The sequence below is a fragment of the Haemorhous mexicanus genome, chromosome 5 (assembly GCF_027477595.1).
Source record: "Haemorhous mexicanus isolate bHaeMex1 chromosome 5, bHaeMex1.pri, whole genome shotgun sequence".
NCBI classification, from domain to species: domain Eukaryota; kingdom Metazoa; phylum Chordata; class Aves; order Passeriformes; family Fringillidae; genus Haemorhous; species Haemorhous mexicanus.
The window spans coordinates 7,939,884-7,956,589 of NC_082345.1; the positions used below are offsets into that span (position 1 = coordinate 7,939,884).

A 16,706-nucleotide genomic window follows, 5' to 3' on the forward strand; every position below is an offset into this window, starting at 1 on the left:
AAATAATACTGCAATGACTTAATATTATTTACATTTAACAACAACAAAAAAAATCATAAAAGTGGATCATTTGAAACTATTCTACAGCCTGTGATTAAGATCTGGAGGCAGGTCTTACTGTTTTGTTGTGTATATCCATGCATCCAGCACTCTTATGCTGAGTAAGTTCTCTTATCTGAATATAGGCTTGTATTGCCATTCTTTGTTTTGTTTTGTTACACAAATAAGAGCTACATGCCTGTTTTGTTTTAAAAGTTATTTACAGGAAATTATTGATAGAACAAACCACTGAACATGAATGTTCAGAAGGTAAGGACACCTCATGTCTTATTTGCAAAACTTTGCTTGAAAGTGAAGACTTGAGTTACTGACGATGTTTGCTAACCTGCTGTCAGTGTTACTGCTTCAGAAAGAATGGTACAAAGTACCTGACACTGGAGTGATGGGGCAGGTTCCCATTAAACAAAACCAAACAAAACCAAACCAAACTCTCTGGCATCTTTATTCAACATGTATGGAAAACGTTCCCTGGAGTAGTAAGGCTGAAGAACATAATGTGGAACCAATTGGATCTGCAGGGGAGGAGAAGGGAGAAGGTGGGTGTTGTGTCAGGAGACTGCTTTGGAGGCTCTTGTTTATTAGTGCCTGGTGGCATTCTGTCCAACAGAGCAGAGGAATCCTCCAGTACAGCTGTCAATTGGTTCCTACACTCTGATGTTAAAATACAATTAATTGCAGCCCATGGGTCATAGCAAGCACTGTTGTCTCATTGGCAGTTTTCAGTGGAAGATTACAAAATAGTTGTTATTGCTTGTTTTATATATTTATAAAACAAGTGAAGTTTATATATTCATGCCCACCTCAGGATAAAGTATATGCTGTGTGCAGTTAAGAAGGCCAGTGTGATCAAATCAGGTAGCAGCTTTGTAAGTAAGAGACCAGCAGGACAGGGTTACTGCCTCTGAACAAAGCAGCAGCTGTACCTGTTGTTCTGTGCTGGAGATGTACAGATGAAACTGCATAAACAGGCCAGTATTTTCAAACAGCTGTCAAATTTTCAGGATAAATATGCATTCTGGGCACCTGATTTTCAGCATAATGAGCTGCTGTCATTTTAACTAAATTTACAAGGAGTTGCATTTTCTCAAGATTATAAATCCTGTAATAAAGCCCATGGAAATGTAATAGCGATTATCCTCTACAAACATGGAATTGTTCCATTTGCAGCCATCATTCATTTTATTTCTCTTTTACATGGCAAGCCGTGGGGTGTGTGTATGAATGAACATATAAATGCAAAAAAGAATGGGATGTCCTCTGTCAGTGGTTCCTGTCAGCCCTGCAAAGATGGGCTACAGCAAGAAATGTGGCTACACAGCCTGGCTGGATCTGATCTAGGCTCCTTTTTTCCCTCTCCCATCATCCATACGCCTCCATCCGTCCCGTTTGCTGCCCCTCCGTGCGTCTGCTCAGCTCTCTGTAGCTGTCCGTGGTTTTCCTGTGTTACCGATTCAGGGAATGGAACTGTGTCTGTGCTAGGGAATAAAACTGGCCAGGGATTGTTCCCTGAAGCTGGCTCGGAGTGTCGGGATCGCGGGGAGGCAGAGCGGCGTGCAGTGCCCTGGGCGGGGCGCTCTCCTGGGAGCCTGTCGGGCTGCTCCGGGCCAGAGCGGTGTCGGGCAGGCTCCGGGGCAGCTCTGGCCGGGGTCAGTCACGGTGCCAGAGGTGGCCAGCGGGATCCGGCAGCGCCACAGCCAGCGCAGGCACCGGGGAGCAGCGTGGCTGGAAGGACACAGGGACACGGAAAGTGCGGGGCCGGCAGTGCCAGGGAGCTGCTAAAGGAACATCCTTTTGATCTGTGTTACTTAAGCTGACTTGGCTAGGTACCCTTAAGGTAACCTTATTTTGCAGCTAGTAACTCTGCTTCGGAGAGGGACAGTGTGCTGTGTCCCCCATAACTGCTCTTTCAATGTCTGATTCAAGGCAGCTGAAATGCCTTAGAAAGTGAAGTAAAACTGGAATATGAAAATGCATCCATGGTTTTTTAAGAGGTTTTCTTTTTCCTGGTTGTTTCACTGGACTCATATTCTTCCTCCACCTTTCTGCAGTTCAGATGCTTGCTTGGTTAAAAGGAGTGGGGTGGCAGATGTACAGCAGTGCTGGTATTGCTGCTAAACTGGGCACCAGAAACCCTTCACGTCATAGAGGATGAGCAGGGAAAACATGGCAGGAAAATAATTGGTTACAGTTTGCCACTTTTTGATCACGCAGGAGTGTGAGGCTTGTGATCTGTATACTGTAGTGAGTGACCTGATTTAGAGCTGTGAAGTCATGTGTCCCAAGTATATCCTCTATCTGACACGTCAGGAGCTTGCAAGTACAAGTACTTGATGTCCATTTGCCAAAAAATGTAGATTAATTGCATTCATGCCTGTTGCCAAGGCTCCTGTCAATAACACTAACTCAGTGTAAACTTTGGTTTTGTGTGATACATTTATCACAAAGAAAAACTTTTAAAGGTAGGGATGTCTGAATTGTCAGAATAAAACTGAAGGCCTTTTTCTTAGCAAAAAAAAAAAAAACAAACCAAAACCCAACAAAAAACCAAACCCAAAACCAACAAAAAAACCCAGCAAAAAAAGTGAAAGAATTTTGTTTTGCATTCCACTCCGAGTTGTGGCATGACATTAAATTGAAGTTAGTTTATTTTTAGCAGGTTTCATTTGTTTATTTACTTCAACATAATAGCTGAGCAACAAAAGTAAAAGTATTTCTAATGAATGAGTAAAATTTTAGCACAATAATGAATAAGTAAACTACACAACTTCAGGTGCTAGTTACAAAAGACATTGGATTTTTATGTGCAAGTAGAAGAGTATAAAATTTGGCCCATTGGAATTACTTGATTTTCAGAAAGACACTTGCAAGCAGAAGAGGCCTAAATCTGTAATTTTTTGTATGAGAGTCATTATTTTTTAAAAGATATAAATCCCTCTGTTAAGCTGAATTTAATTTATCAAATAAGTCATGTTATTATGTCTGCACAAGGGAATAAAGTTTATCAGTGAAATAAAACCACTGAAAATACACAGTGGTGGTGTTCTCTGCTAAGAAGGCGAATTCAGGCTTCTTGAATGTCTTCCAGAAACAGATGTAAATTCCACTGTAGCTTTTCAAACAGTGAATAATCCTGGTCTGTTATGTTTGGTGATGAATCATGCGAGGAGTTGCAGATGGTGAGGCGGGTGCAGCTGTGCAGATGCTGGAGGAGCTGAGACAGGAGACTGGAGCACCAAGGGGGTGAAGGAGGTGATTTGGGGGTGGGTTGATCTGGGTGATAGAGGAGAGGGATAAGACAGCTAAAAGAATATTGAAAAGGACTGTAACCTGAGATATGGGATGGGGAGTGAGCTGGTGACTGGAAGGAGGTATTCTTGAGGAAAAAACATATTTTTTGTTGTTATTGATCTTGGAAGCAAAAATTGCAGTATCAGATACCAAAGCAACTGGACTTTTGTCCTGAGCCAAAATGAAAAGGAGCCCAAGCTAGAAGTTTAAGCTATAAATGAAAAGAGAAAACTAAGAGACTTCATGTCTTTTTTAAAGGAATACTGGCTTAAGTAGGAGAGCTTTTGTAGGAAAAGGTACTGGTGCAAAGTTGTGGGCTTTTTTTATTTCTATTTTTCTGAGCAGGACATGTGTGATGAGATCAGTGTGGCAAAATTTGGGAGTTTGTCAGATGGAGAAGTTGTATCTGTCTAAGCCAAAATTCAGTCAAAATTTAGTCCCACTAAAAATGGGAGGTTGCAAGGCCTAATCATTAAATGGCAGGTAAGACTCAAATGTAACTTTTCACAATCTTAAATCAGTATGCTAAACACACCTTTCAAATTTTTGCATTAAGTAATTTTAATTTATCTTTTTCTTATTTTCCTCTCCTTTTAGATTGATGGTTTTGCTCCAAAACAATAGCTCTTTATTCAGGAAGAATGTTGCCATTAAGATGTCTGCAAGAATTAGGGGGTAGTGCAGGCAAATGTCCAGATCAGTCTTGGAACAGAGTTTTGCTCCAAAACTGAGAGCAATTTTCAGGATTGTTTTCTCACCTCTCCTGGTCTAGTTACCAGTATGGTCATCTGTCCTGTGCCCCCAGCCCAATAATTCTGAGACTGCAAACCTTCTCAAATTAGAGAGAGCAGTAATGGCTGCAAAAGCATTAAAGTTCTGTCATTTTCATGGAAGTTGGTGATTGGGAAGAGGAAAGGAAAACACATTATTGACCCTGCTGAGGAAGTGATGCAATATGAATTCAGCAATTGTCTGTTCTGTTTGGCCTGTCAGTTTCCAGCCAGCGCAGGAGGACAAGCGAGCTCAGGCTGAAGCAGCCACAGTGTGTTTGTACTGCTTTGGGGGTGCCATGTGGGCAGGGGGCAATTTTAACACCTGTGTGAATGGTAGTTCTCAAATCTGGGTATTGCCTCAGTGCTCCCAAACTTTTAATGTGCTATTTAAACTCACAAAACCATATGCAGCTGCAAAAATTTTATTGCCAGTCAATAAACTCAAACTTAATTGGCATCTGTCATATATAATGCGTGGCCTTGAATGAGGTTGTATGCAGTTGAACTGTTTATGTCATAGGAGCAATCCTTTGCTCTTCTCTTGAAGAATAAGCAAGGCTGAAATAAAACAGAAAGGTTAAAATGCTCAGAAACAAAAGATTATGTAATTATTTCTTATCCTTCTTTTATGACATTTCAGCTAAAGACAAGTATTCTTATTTATAACACAGCAAGCATTTGAATTTCTAAAGAGCAGGTTACTGCTATATGTTATGTTATAATATATATATATGATATATATATATATATTATGATAACATACTAAAGAATATGTTATTATCAAGAATATATACCACTTGCTATCACACATAAAGGTCTGCAGAAAAAAACCAAAAGGGATTCCTATATCCTGTTTTGTAAGAGCACATTTGAAGTTATCTGTACTTACACATAAACCTTAAATATTGTTGAAATACCATCAGCTTCAGAAAGTGCATTCAAGTGTTTGACTTTAAGCTAGTGGCGATTGGCTTTTTCTTTTCCTAAGTATGGTATGTCTGAATTTTCACATTTGTAAGGAAGAGTTACTAGACAGTTATCCTCGTAAAAATTATGTTTTCCTTGACAAAACAGTCATGTGTGTTATGTTTTTGTGGGTTTATTTGGTTCTGGGTGTTTTTATCAAGCATGTGAGCAAGTAAATCTTCTGAGTGAGAGGTTTATGTAGCAGCACCATCAATATGCCAAAAATTTTGCCTTGCACTGCATCTGTGTGTATTAGATTATAATTTTAATTGACAATTTCAGTTGCACAGATGTCTTTAATTTGTTACCTTATGAAGTTTATTTTTACCATATGTCGTGAAAATGTATTCTGCAAGGGACTTAGCAAGGGGCTTACATTTTATTTACTTCAGGAATTGATTATATTTGAGATAATCATTTAGGCACCACTCTAAAATGCAATTTCTATTTGCCTGTTACCCTCTGATGTCTGTGTCCTTCAACAAATAAGGTCTCTGTGGAATATCAGGGTATAGTTAGAAAATTGTCAAGCACACGCTTTTCATAATCTAGGATGCAGTAATCACATGTATAAGGAAACAATTGCAGCATTCCAATTTAGTCTTAAGGATCTGGTTCCCAGTCAGCAGCATGTTGGGGCAAATGCGTGGGCTGTTTGTAAATGCTGTACATGTTGTAATCGACTTTGACTTCACCACTCAAACTTATTGTCATGTATTAATTTTAGAAAAAAACCATCTGACTATGGCTTAGGACATCTAATCTATGCCTGCAGTTCGTAACATGCAGTTTTTGTGGGATTTTTGGTTTGTTTCTTTTTCTTAATTCTCTTAATTCCAGCCGCCATACCATGCAACCAGATTTTGCCTCAATCTGAGCTCTGATCTCTGAAATTAAAGTGTCCCTAACTGTTAATCAATTCAAAAGCTTGGCTTATGTAATTAGCTCATCAGACGTTTATAAAGTATTGCAAAACTTGGAAAAACCTGGCAACTTCCAAGTAAATGGGCAAGGAGTTTTTGGGACACACCAAATAAATGGGTAAGGAGTTTTTGGGACACGTGAGGAAAGTAAAATAACTTTAAGTTCATCAACGGCATAATAAAAATAAAGCAAATACTCAGATGACACATTTGTGTGAACGTGACCTTGGCTCTGGGATCAAATAGCAAATACATGTATGTCGTGTTTGTCTGAATGTGACCTCTCCTTGGTTCAAATATCAATCATAAATCAAACCCCAGCTTTTGATGTACATGCAGCAGGAGCAGCCTCTTAGATGATGCACCACATCTCCATTTCTCAGCAGTTGTGGTATCCACATGTTCAGCACACACCCCCAGCATGTGTGTCAGTGTGTTCTGTCAGCTTCATGGCCTGCCAGGTGTTGTCACAGAGGCTTTAGAATCTGTAGAACTTTGAAGCACAAACTGTTGTGATTAGCACATGTAATCTTTTGAATCTTCCTCAAGCATGGAATAATTTGACTGGAATACAGCAGTGACTTGAAGAGAACCTGACTTTGAAATGGATTGGATAAAGAGCAAAACCTGGGGATTCATTTGGGAGAGGAAAGGAAAAGGAAGAGTGTGTTGCAAGTGCAAAGTTGTAAATGTAACAGTGGAGTGGAGTTTTCATTAGAAGTTCTGGTGAGCTTATGCCTCAAAAATACTGGATATTATGAACTGCAACATGAATATTTGCTTTAAGTGCATTAACAACTAATGTAATAAACTGAATAATCTTCCCTCATACTGCTTTACAGGCTGATTTTTTTTTAAACCATATTAACAGTAGTATCTTGATTCTATAGATTAGGCTGATAGTCAGTTTGATGATAAAAATGGAAACAGACACCATTACAAATGGAGAGGTTTTTAGGCCTTCCATGTATCTGGACTATAAAAGTTGAAGCAAGACAAAAGACTTTTTTAACACGAAGTTTTTCACTTGAGTCTTTGGCAGTGCTTGCTTGGGCTTGGTACTGTCTAAATTTCAGATTGAATTATAATGTAGTTAAAAATTACAAAAACCTAGGAACTCAAAATACACAAAGCAACCAACAAAAAAAAAAAAATTCCCCAAAGCCCCACAAACAAATAAAAAGCCCAAAGCAGCAAAGACCCCTCCAAAAACACTTCTTGAAGAAAACAGTAAATTGAAGGAAAACATTGGTTTTACAGGCTTTTCAATAACCCTGAGTATGTTATTATATAGTTTGTTAATTTATATTACTCTGAATTATTCTGAAGTCATGAGTAGACAGCTTTTTAAAGGATTCAGCAGACATAGATTTAACAAATATTTGAAAGCTTTACTTTGACATACAGCTATTCCTGTCTTCAGTTTCAGTTCAGCATTCAATAGACAGAAAAATCAAGTCTTCCTATTCCCAGTTACAGAAACCTCCAAAGCATTTACTTCTTGGATATGAAAACACATTTAGAGGAGAGAAAAACAAACCAAACAACCAAAAAATCTCAGTCATGCTGGCATTCATTGCAGACTTGAACCTATTTGAGCTTGAAGGCAGTTCAAACAACGCTTTAATCTCCACTCTTTACAATATGGGATTTTCCTTTTATCAGAAGGGCCTTGATGCAAATTTGATTAATGCCATGTTTGATACATCCATTTGTGTGGAAGAAAGCAAGCATGATTGCTGATAGGTGTAAACTTGAGGTGATAGACCTGTAAGTCTTGTCTTTGGAGCCTGGAGGCAAAGGTTGCAAAACCTTTCTGTCCTGTTGCTGATGAAACCAAACCTGGCTCCTGCTGCCAAAGGGACTGAAGGGGCTCCTTTAAACACAGGCTCCAGATCTTACTGCACCCATACCCGGGAGCTGCGGTCTGCAGCTGAGCTGTCTGACACAGGCTGACTGGTCTAATGGTGTGGATGAAATATGGTGAAATCTGTTTGCTTGTCTGATGTGAAGTCGGTGTAAATATAAAGTGTTCTGAACAGAGTTCCTAGTTACCAGGATCTTGAGGGGTTTGTTGAATTCAAAATTCTCCTTTAGAAAGCCACTTCATGTTAGGATGTTACTTTATTCTTTACGAGCAGCTGAAGTCTTTCTTTGAGTGAGATTCTACTCTCAGCTTGAGTTTCCAGCATTGGAACTTTAATTTCATTTTTGTTATTTATTTTTTGGAGCATGTTGTGTCACCTCAGAGTAAATGCCTGGATCTTCAGGCATTACTAAATTTCAGTGGCAATTTTACTGCTGGAAGATGAGTATCTACGGGATGTGCACATAGCAGACTGCATGACAGTTCCATAGCCCTGCCAAAAGATGGTAATACCCCTTAATCTAATAGAGGTGCTGTCTGATCTGTAAAACAGTTTTCACCTCCCACAGGAGACCAAAGAGGCATTGGCTTCTTCACCTCAGGCAGTGCAAGTGGCTGGTTTGCAGACCCAGCCTGTCCACACAGTCCCTGGATCTGCAGAGGAGATTCAGGCTGCACATGCAGTCATATTTTGGCCATGCAGCACGTGTATCCCTCTTCCCAGCTGCTTATTTCTACTCTCCCCATTGAGCCAGCACTAATATTTGTAAGGCTTTGCAGTGAACTGGATCAGGGAAGTGGTTGGATTGAAAAGTACCACGTTTTTAGTGTGTAATCAAGGCCTCGAAGATCACTCATGGCTCTGGAAATTCCATTGAGCTCCACTCAACCCAAACATGTTAAGTGAGCTGTTTGACGTTAGGTGAGATGAATTACCTCTCTTATTTCTGTTTGCTGAAAATTAATTTCCTCTTTGTAGTTTTTTCTCCATTAGTGACTGCGTCTGTTGTGTGAGAGGATATGATATTTGAAAGAAATAGTTTCATTAGCTCCTGAATAATTTTGTTGCTGCCCTGTTATTAGTTACTTCTTAAACAGTAATCTTGGCAAAACAAATTTTTAAAACTATTTCGTGTATAATAAATGTGTTACTAAAGTGAAAAAGCATTGGGGGAAATAGTGGATATATAGTCTTGAAGGGGTAGAAAGCAGCTAAATTGTTTAAAGAGGGAAGGTCAGGCACATTTCTAAGGAGGGTTTGAGTGGTCCTGTTCATAGACACTGATCTGTAACATACACTAGCCAATGTAATTTAAAATCCACTGGGACAGAAAATCCTGGGTCCAAAGGAACACAGCTTCCTAGCTCAGTAAGTTCTCCTTGAGTTTGGCTGAGCAATATAAACAAAAAAAAAAATTCCATGTTGTTTTTGTCATTTTATCTGGGCTTAACCCCAGGAGGCAACCAAGCCCCACTTGCTCTCTCACCTTGGGGCTGGAGAGAGAATTCAAATCAAGGTTGCAATGCATAAGAATTTTTCCTTATGTGACTTTTAAGATCCTGACTTTACAGCTTTGCTGTCAATTTTCAAAATTAGGGTATGTGAATTTTGATTTCTTTTAAAGGCAAGGATACCTATAAGTTGCATATGGTATCTTGGAGTACAGCTGAGTAAAGGGAAGAATGATGACATTTTTCTGTGTGAGTTTTTTTGGAGAGGGCGTGTACAACTGGCAGTCTTCATGAAGGGGTAATTACAAAAATTTTTCATCACATGCATAGAAAATGTTCTGTGACTTATTAATACTTTTTAAAATAAAAAATAGTACGAGTATGTAAAGTTACAAGCTATGAAAACTGAATCAATTGTCACGTGATAAATTAGAAAATATGCATCCTCTGCTGGGTGGAAGTCTGGGTGTCACACTGGAGGTACTAAATCCTCTTTACCATTTTTTTTTGTGTTGAATCAGCATATTGGAAATATTCTACATCTTACATATTCAAGGCTCTTCCTATCCAGTGAAGTTTTCTAAAAATATCTATTGCAATCACGAGTTTACATGTGCTGTTTTCAACCCCAGCATTCTCAAAATGACCCAGAGGTAATGACTGTTTCAACTTTAACCCTGGTATTTGCAAGCAAGCCCTTTACACGATCAATTTGTTTATGCAGAAAGATCAGACTTTGTTACTGCTTCCCAGAGACCTTTGCATCTCAGAGACCTGTTTCCTTACAGAGATTATCCCTGGTGTGGCAAGTATTAAATGTGGAAGGGCTGGAGGTTTAGTATCCCTCCATCCCTTGCCAAAAATGAAGCAAGTAACTGATAGCTGCATGTTGAGGTGTTTTTCTTTAATAATCTGACTGATTTCTTTGGGACTGATTTCAAGTTTATAGGTAAGTAACTCAGTGGGTATTCACAGTGAGGTGGTGGGAAAAGACTTCTTGTGAAAACAGACATATGTCAGAGATAACAGGATGTGAGAGAGTAAAACCTGTTTGACCTTAAAACCATAATTAGGTGAAGTGGGGTCCGTATTTTTCTATGTTCTATTCTGTTGTTTTCAGTTTGTGTATGTTGGTACTTGGGGATAAGAAAGGGATTATGGAGACTGAAGTATTGCATGGGAAACTGAGAAAATCCTCTGCCAATGTCTTTGTGGCACAGAATTTTTATCAATACTTAGAAGACATAGGTCTTTGAGTGGAATCATCATGCTTCATCTGCTACGTCTACTGTTGTAACATGTACAGAGCTCTTTGTAAAGCAAAATTCTCTCTGTGAATATTAAATGAGCTTCCTACTCATTACCCTTTTTATTCCAGGAGCTTTTTTTCATTCAAGCAAGGATCAATGCATATTATGTGAAACCTGCCAGTGAAAGCATATGCATGTGCAAACATGCACTGAACACAAGAGAAGCCAGAAGTCAGTTTACTGCATAAATACTAAGCATATTACTTACAGATTTTCTGTGCTTATAAAAAAAATTAATTGTCAGTATTGTGAATATTAATATATTTTGAGTCTTCAGAAATTGTTGTGTTGTTGCCATTCTTGCTTAAACATCAGTTAATCATTGACAAGAGCGCTAATGATTAAGCAGCTGTAATTTAATTGTAGTGTTTGAAAGTACAAAAGGGTATGTAATTTAATAGTTAAAGCAAGAAGCACTCCATTTATGTTTCACTAGCTATTAGGTTGTTTTTACAGAAATTTAGCTAAAAAGGCTGCTGAATTTTACATATTGATTGTAAATGTAGAAAGGTATTGTGTGGTTTGGGGGATACCAGGCAGCTGTTGCCATGTTCAGAGGTCAGCTCTCAAGCCTTTCCTTTGCTTTCCTGACAGATAATGCCTATTTTGGTTAAGGGTAGACTTCAGTTTTCCCTTAATCTTTTAAAAATACGTGTGCTGGATGAAGAAGTGGTACTTGGAGAGATGTATATGTGATTCAGCAGGGAACACTGGGTACAAGAAGCTTGGTGCCTACTGTAACCTCCCCAGCTATCCTGGGCTGAGTGTCTGCAGAGGAATACAATCCTTCTGCACTGTGAACAACTGGGTTAGCCCAGGAGAGCTTCATGGAGAGCACATTGGAGAAGCAGTGCCAATCATATGCTCTGCCATTCCTCTCTTCTTTTTGCTAATGGCTCCTTAGGGAGACAAATTTGGTAGTCTCCTTTGGGTTGCTGGAGGTTTCTCTATACTTTTCCCCTATCACCAAATAGATACACAGAGAGGAATTTAATTTTATTTTCACAAATTACATACAAGGGATTTCTCTTTTCTGAGTCTGAGTATGTTCTGGGTATGTGAGTAGATAACTAAGAGCAAACAGCACAGTTAGTTCCAGGTGTTGCTGGGTTTATCCCTGCTGTGTGTCCAGCTCTCACCCACCAGCACAGTGGGTACAGTAACATTCCTTTTGTCTGTAACTGGAAATCATGGATAAATTCACATACTTAATCCTACATATTCCTGCTGGCTGCACTGTGTGACATAGAAATTATTTTTCTTTTCTGGTTAGAACTATCCTCTTTCAGAGAAATTGGGCAAATAGATCTGTACTAATGGTATTTGCAGAATGAGATGGCAACTTGGTAATAGTGACAGCATTGCCCTTATTTCTCCTGCTCAAGAAGAGTGAGTAGAATACTGATGTTTGTTAGAAGTTTTGGTGGGAAGTGCATAATGCCTTCTGTAGAAACACTTTTCTCAGCAATGGAGAGAAAACAGCCATCTACAGATTGACCTTGTCATAACTTTCATTCATCTTGAAGTCTTTTGGGGAATTTTCCCCACCCTGTGCTCTTGATGATTCATGTTGCATGAAGTTTCCAGAGCAATAGAATGTTGTATAATATTTCACTTTTGGATTAGAAATCCTGTATTCAGTGTGCTGCAACTGGTTCGAATATTTTTTTTAAAAATATCTGATTTTTTTTTTTAATTTTTCTTTCACCAGTATAAAGAAGTTTAAGTGACTGCTCTACTTGATCAAAATGGTGGACACTGAAAACCAGCTCTATCCCCTTACACCCTTGGAGGAGGAGGATATAGACAGCCCTTTATCTGGAGAATTCCTACAAGATATGGAGAACATTCAAGATCTGTCCCAGTCTCTAGGTGATGATAGTTCTGGAGCTTTAAGTTTAACAGAATTCCAATCACTGGGAAATGGTCCAGGATCTGATGGATCAGTTATAACAGGTAGGAGTTTGGTTTAACATAGAACTTTGTTTTATAAACAGAATGGTAGAAATTAACAACTACTTTAATGCAATAATTATTATTTATGATGAAGTGACACTAGAAATATATAAGCTGATTGTGGAATGGTCTTAAAAAACTTAAGACTAAAGTTAATATATTAGACAAATATCACTGAAGAATGACTGTAATATAAAGTTACATAGCCTTTAGTCAGAGGCTTTGGGAGATCAGAATGGGAATCACTGCAGTGCTGTGGGACACTGTGGAGTTCTCAGTAAGGTTTTCCTGTTGAATCTGGGTATTTGCAAGTCTTTTAGCAGGAGAGCCATTTGAAGTAGTTTACTGTTAACCTTTTGGTTGGTTTGCATTATGCTTTGTTTTGGGGGGTTCTTACTTTACATCAATTCCCAGCTTGTGATCCCTATTTCACCTTGGAATAATAGAACTGATGCAGTTGAACAGTGTGGGTTTGAAGGGAATGGGGAGAGCTGCCTTCTGGCACTATGGACTGAAGGAATGTTTCTAGAACTATGATTTTGTTCCCTTTTGGTTGCAGACCTTCTCATGAGAGAGATGCCTTGTACAGGAAAAGTTATGAAGTGTGTGTGTATGTGTGTATTTGTTTATAATATGGTCCTTCAGAGGCAGGAGGCTTTACAATTATTTGAGCGTAGGTGTGTACAAGGCCTACAATAATTTGGATCAGCTTCTACTGTCATCTTCTCATGGAATATTCAGTGCTCACTGCAAAATGTACTGGTTTTGTGGTCAGAGAACATGCAAAATGTAAACTTGCAAGGCTCAAATTCCATAAGGCAAGTAAAATGAAATAGCACTTTCAAAAAATGCTGGGGTTTAGGCTGTTCTTGATGACTCTGATGCCTGTGGGCTTGGCAGCACTGGCAATGGAGACTCTGAGTTCCGTGCCAAGGTTTTTTTTCCAACATAATACTTGCTGACCTACATTCATGAGTGTTTCCTAATCTGTCTGTTAAAATAACACACCCATTAATTTACTGAAGTCTTGTGGTGCGAGTCGCAAGATGGAAGATAAAAGAAATTCTGGCCTCAGAAAATATTTTCCTCAAACAAGGTGGAAATATTAATTGAAATAATTAAGGTTGGAACATGTTGGTTTTGTATTGTGTTCATCCACTGGTGGCACGTCTGGCGAGTTTATTTCATTGTACCATTCAGGAAGGCTTTGCCCATTAGAAGGAAAACACAAAATATCTGAGCCAGGCTATTTTAGAAGCAGGCATTTGTGTCACCTTCCTTTTAACATCTGTTCAGCATTTCTACTGATGTGCAGGACTCGACCATCTGCTTTTCAGCCCTCAGTTTAGATTGTCATTTAAAATTGTGAGTAGCTTTTCAAAGGTCAGGGGTCTTTATGTGTATCTGAAGTGTATCTGTGTGAGGTAAGAATGTGTCTCTTGTGGTACTGCAACAAGAGATGCCCTGCTCATCCCTGTAGCACAAGAGATGGAAGATGCAAAGCCAGGATGAGCTGTTCACAACCTTTCTGCCAAGAACAGTGGTGTGGTGTGTATTTATTGGGTCCATTATCACCCAAATAGTTCTTGTTGCCAGAGTCACTTCAGTAAGGCCTTTTCCTTCTTGACATCCCATGTCACATCAAAATTAGCAAGGTACACCCTGTATTTTGTGTGTGTTTGCAGTGGAAATATGAATTATGTTTCAAAGAATTATGATCAATTAGTTCACTTAATGACTATTAACACAAGATTATTTTTTAGGATAAGCCCATTTTTTGTGTGGTTGTTAGTATAGAAACTGTATCAATCTTGCTAGTATAGTATTTATGAAATGTTCCTTTTTTTTTAGATACCCTTTCACCAGCATCCAGTCCTTCATCCATTAATTTTGCCACAGCTCCAGGTAGCATAGATGAATCACCCAGTGGAGCACTAAACATTGAATGTAGAATTTGTGGGGATAAAGCCTCAGGCTACCATTACGGAGTACATGCTTGTGAAGGTTGTAAGGTACAGTCATCATTTTCTTCTTAAGAACCTAAATCATGTTACTTTATTTATGGGGTAGTATGAAGATAAACATTTGGTATATAAATGTTTCATTACTATAGCTCTAGTCATTACAATTCCTATCTGTGGTCTTTTTTCTGAAGTCATCCAGATACCATAACTCAGTCCTTCATCAAGCAGGAGCAATTCACAGGGATAATTTTAATACTGCTTTTCTGTGTGTAGCTAGTGAAATACTAAAACAAAACACTAAACTGTGACCAAAAAAAAAAAAAAAAAAAAAAATCAAACCCTTCTTGCTCCACTAGCATTTTATTTGTGTTGGGAGTATGGCTAGGAGGACTATGCCACATTCCTGGTATAACAGCAGCAAATCCTGAATTTTTCATCTCTGCCACATCCTGCCTGAATCCCTTAGTCTTTTACCTCTTGTAGTTTTGGGGCCAGGGCATGTCTCTAGCACAAATTACTCTTATCATTAATACATAATTCTTGAGATTATATAACCCATGAACTATAAGATTCTTTTCTTTTACCTTTAATGTTTTAGATTTCAATCTTTTTTCTATATTAGAAGGTAACAGGAGAGAAATAACATTCTTTGTGTACAGCTTTCTTTCATGCGTCATGTCAGTATGATCATTTAAATGTAAATCTTATGGAATAATGCAGAATATCTATTAGAGATGGGGAACCAGTTCCTAGCCAGGTGTGTCCCACAGCCTAAATGACATGTTGCTCTGTGATGTGACACAAAATGTTGAGAAGACTCTGGATTTGCTGTCCCTGTGGTTGGCCAGTGTGTGAGCAACCTTACGTTGCAGACTGGAGACATCCTGGAAAGAGCAGTGGAGGTAGAGGCTGTTCTACAATAAATGGTAAAAGAAAAAAAATTACCTGTATGATTGAAGCTTAGTAGTCAACATTCATTAACATTACGTATTGTTTTTTTCAAACTTTTTATAGGGCTTTTTTAGAAGAACAATTCGTTTAAAACTCATCTATGATAAATGTGATCGCAACTGCAAAATTCAGAAAAAAAATCGTAATAAGTGCCAATACTGTCGTTTTCAAAAGTGCCTTTCAGTTGGAATGTCACATAATGGTAGGTAAGAGTGCCCTTAATTTGTTTGTTCCTAGCCAGAGTCTGCTGCTGGAGGCAGGCACTTGGATGGCATTTTTACTCACATACATGAATTGAACCTCAGATTTTTTAGGTCGCTGTGGGGAGTGCCAGTTTCCCTGGTGGGTTCATGTGGTTGGTACAGAGCTGCCAAATGTGCTGTTATGAGCTTTACACAGTTGTGCTACATCTCAGTTTGTCCATACGAATGTTCATTTATTTGCTTTCCTCGCCCCAGAACTTTGGCACCAGTACTCGCATTGAAACAAATTTCAATACTGGAGGAATTCTGTTTTAGGGCTTTGTGGAAGAGTAGGAGGAGAACAACTGCTTTCATTGTGAGGGGGATTGATGTAGGATAGAAATCTGTAGGAAAGCAGCCTTCACTATTCTCCAGGTTACAGTGCAACAGCTCTTGGGCAGATGATTCAGAAAGTGGGGAGGGAGGGCAAAGGTCTATGCTGACTGTGCAACAGGAATCTGGTAGGTTGTTTGTTAAACAGAATGGTTTAAAATTCAGAGCTTTTAGATATCCAGTTTAAAAGTTATGTTGTTGTTTGTGCTAGTGATTTAAGATAAGGGTGGCAAGCTTGTGGCTTACAGACCAATTTCAGCCCACGAGGCAATTCTCTGTGCAGGACATAGCTTGCTGAGCAGCACCAGTGAAGAGGGAGAGGCCAAGCCATGAGAAAGCGCATCTCACCCGGCCAGATGACAGTAGTTTTTCCTGCTTGGCTCTGATATTGTCCAGGCTGGACTGGGGGGCAGGTGCAATGTGAAAGTAGGTAAAAATGCTGGGGTAGGTGAAAAGCTGTGGGTTAGGAGACAAATTTCCTAAGGAAACTATGCAGTCGGGATAGGTGGGATGGGAACATGACTGGGGAAGCTGCTTGAGACATTGTAGTCTAGAGTCCCAGCAGGAGGCATTGTGAGAGTTTACCTTCTGGCTCTGCAGAAGCCTGGCTCTCTTGCAGCG

General features: G+C 39.1%; 1 protein-coding gene across 2 annotated transcripts in view; it reads left to right on the plus strand.

Annotated features, from left to right (window-relative positions):
• PPARA (peroxisome proliferator activated receptor alpha) overlaps positions 1 to 16,706 on the plus strand; it is a 33,203-nt gene that overhangs the window by 4,179 nt on the left and 12,318 nt on the right. The window contains exons 4-6 of one of the 2 annotated variants that reach the window (XM_059845746.1): positions 12,351 to 12,595; positions 14,447 to 14,607; positions 15,574 to 15,712. In XM_059845746.1, the coding sequence (XP_059701729.1) occupies positions 12,388 to 12,595; positions 14,447 to 14,607; positions 15,574 to 15,712 (508 nt within the window). In that variant the 5' untranslated portion in view covers positions 12,351 to 12,387. Of the gene's footprint in view, positions 1 to 12,350; positions 12,596 to 14,446; positions 14,608 to 15,573; positions 15,713 to 16,706 lie in introns of those variants that run through there. The other variant, XM_059845747.1, reaches the window with a different exon arrangement.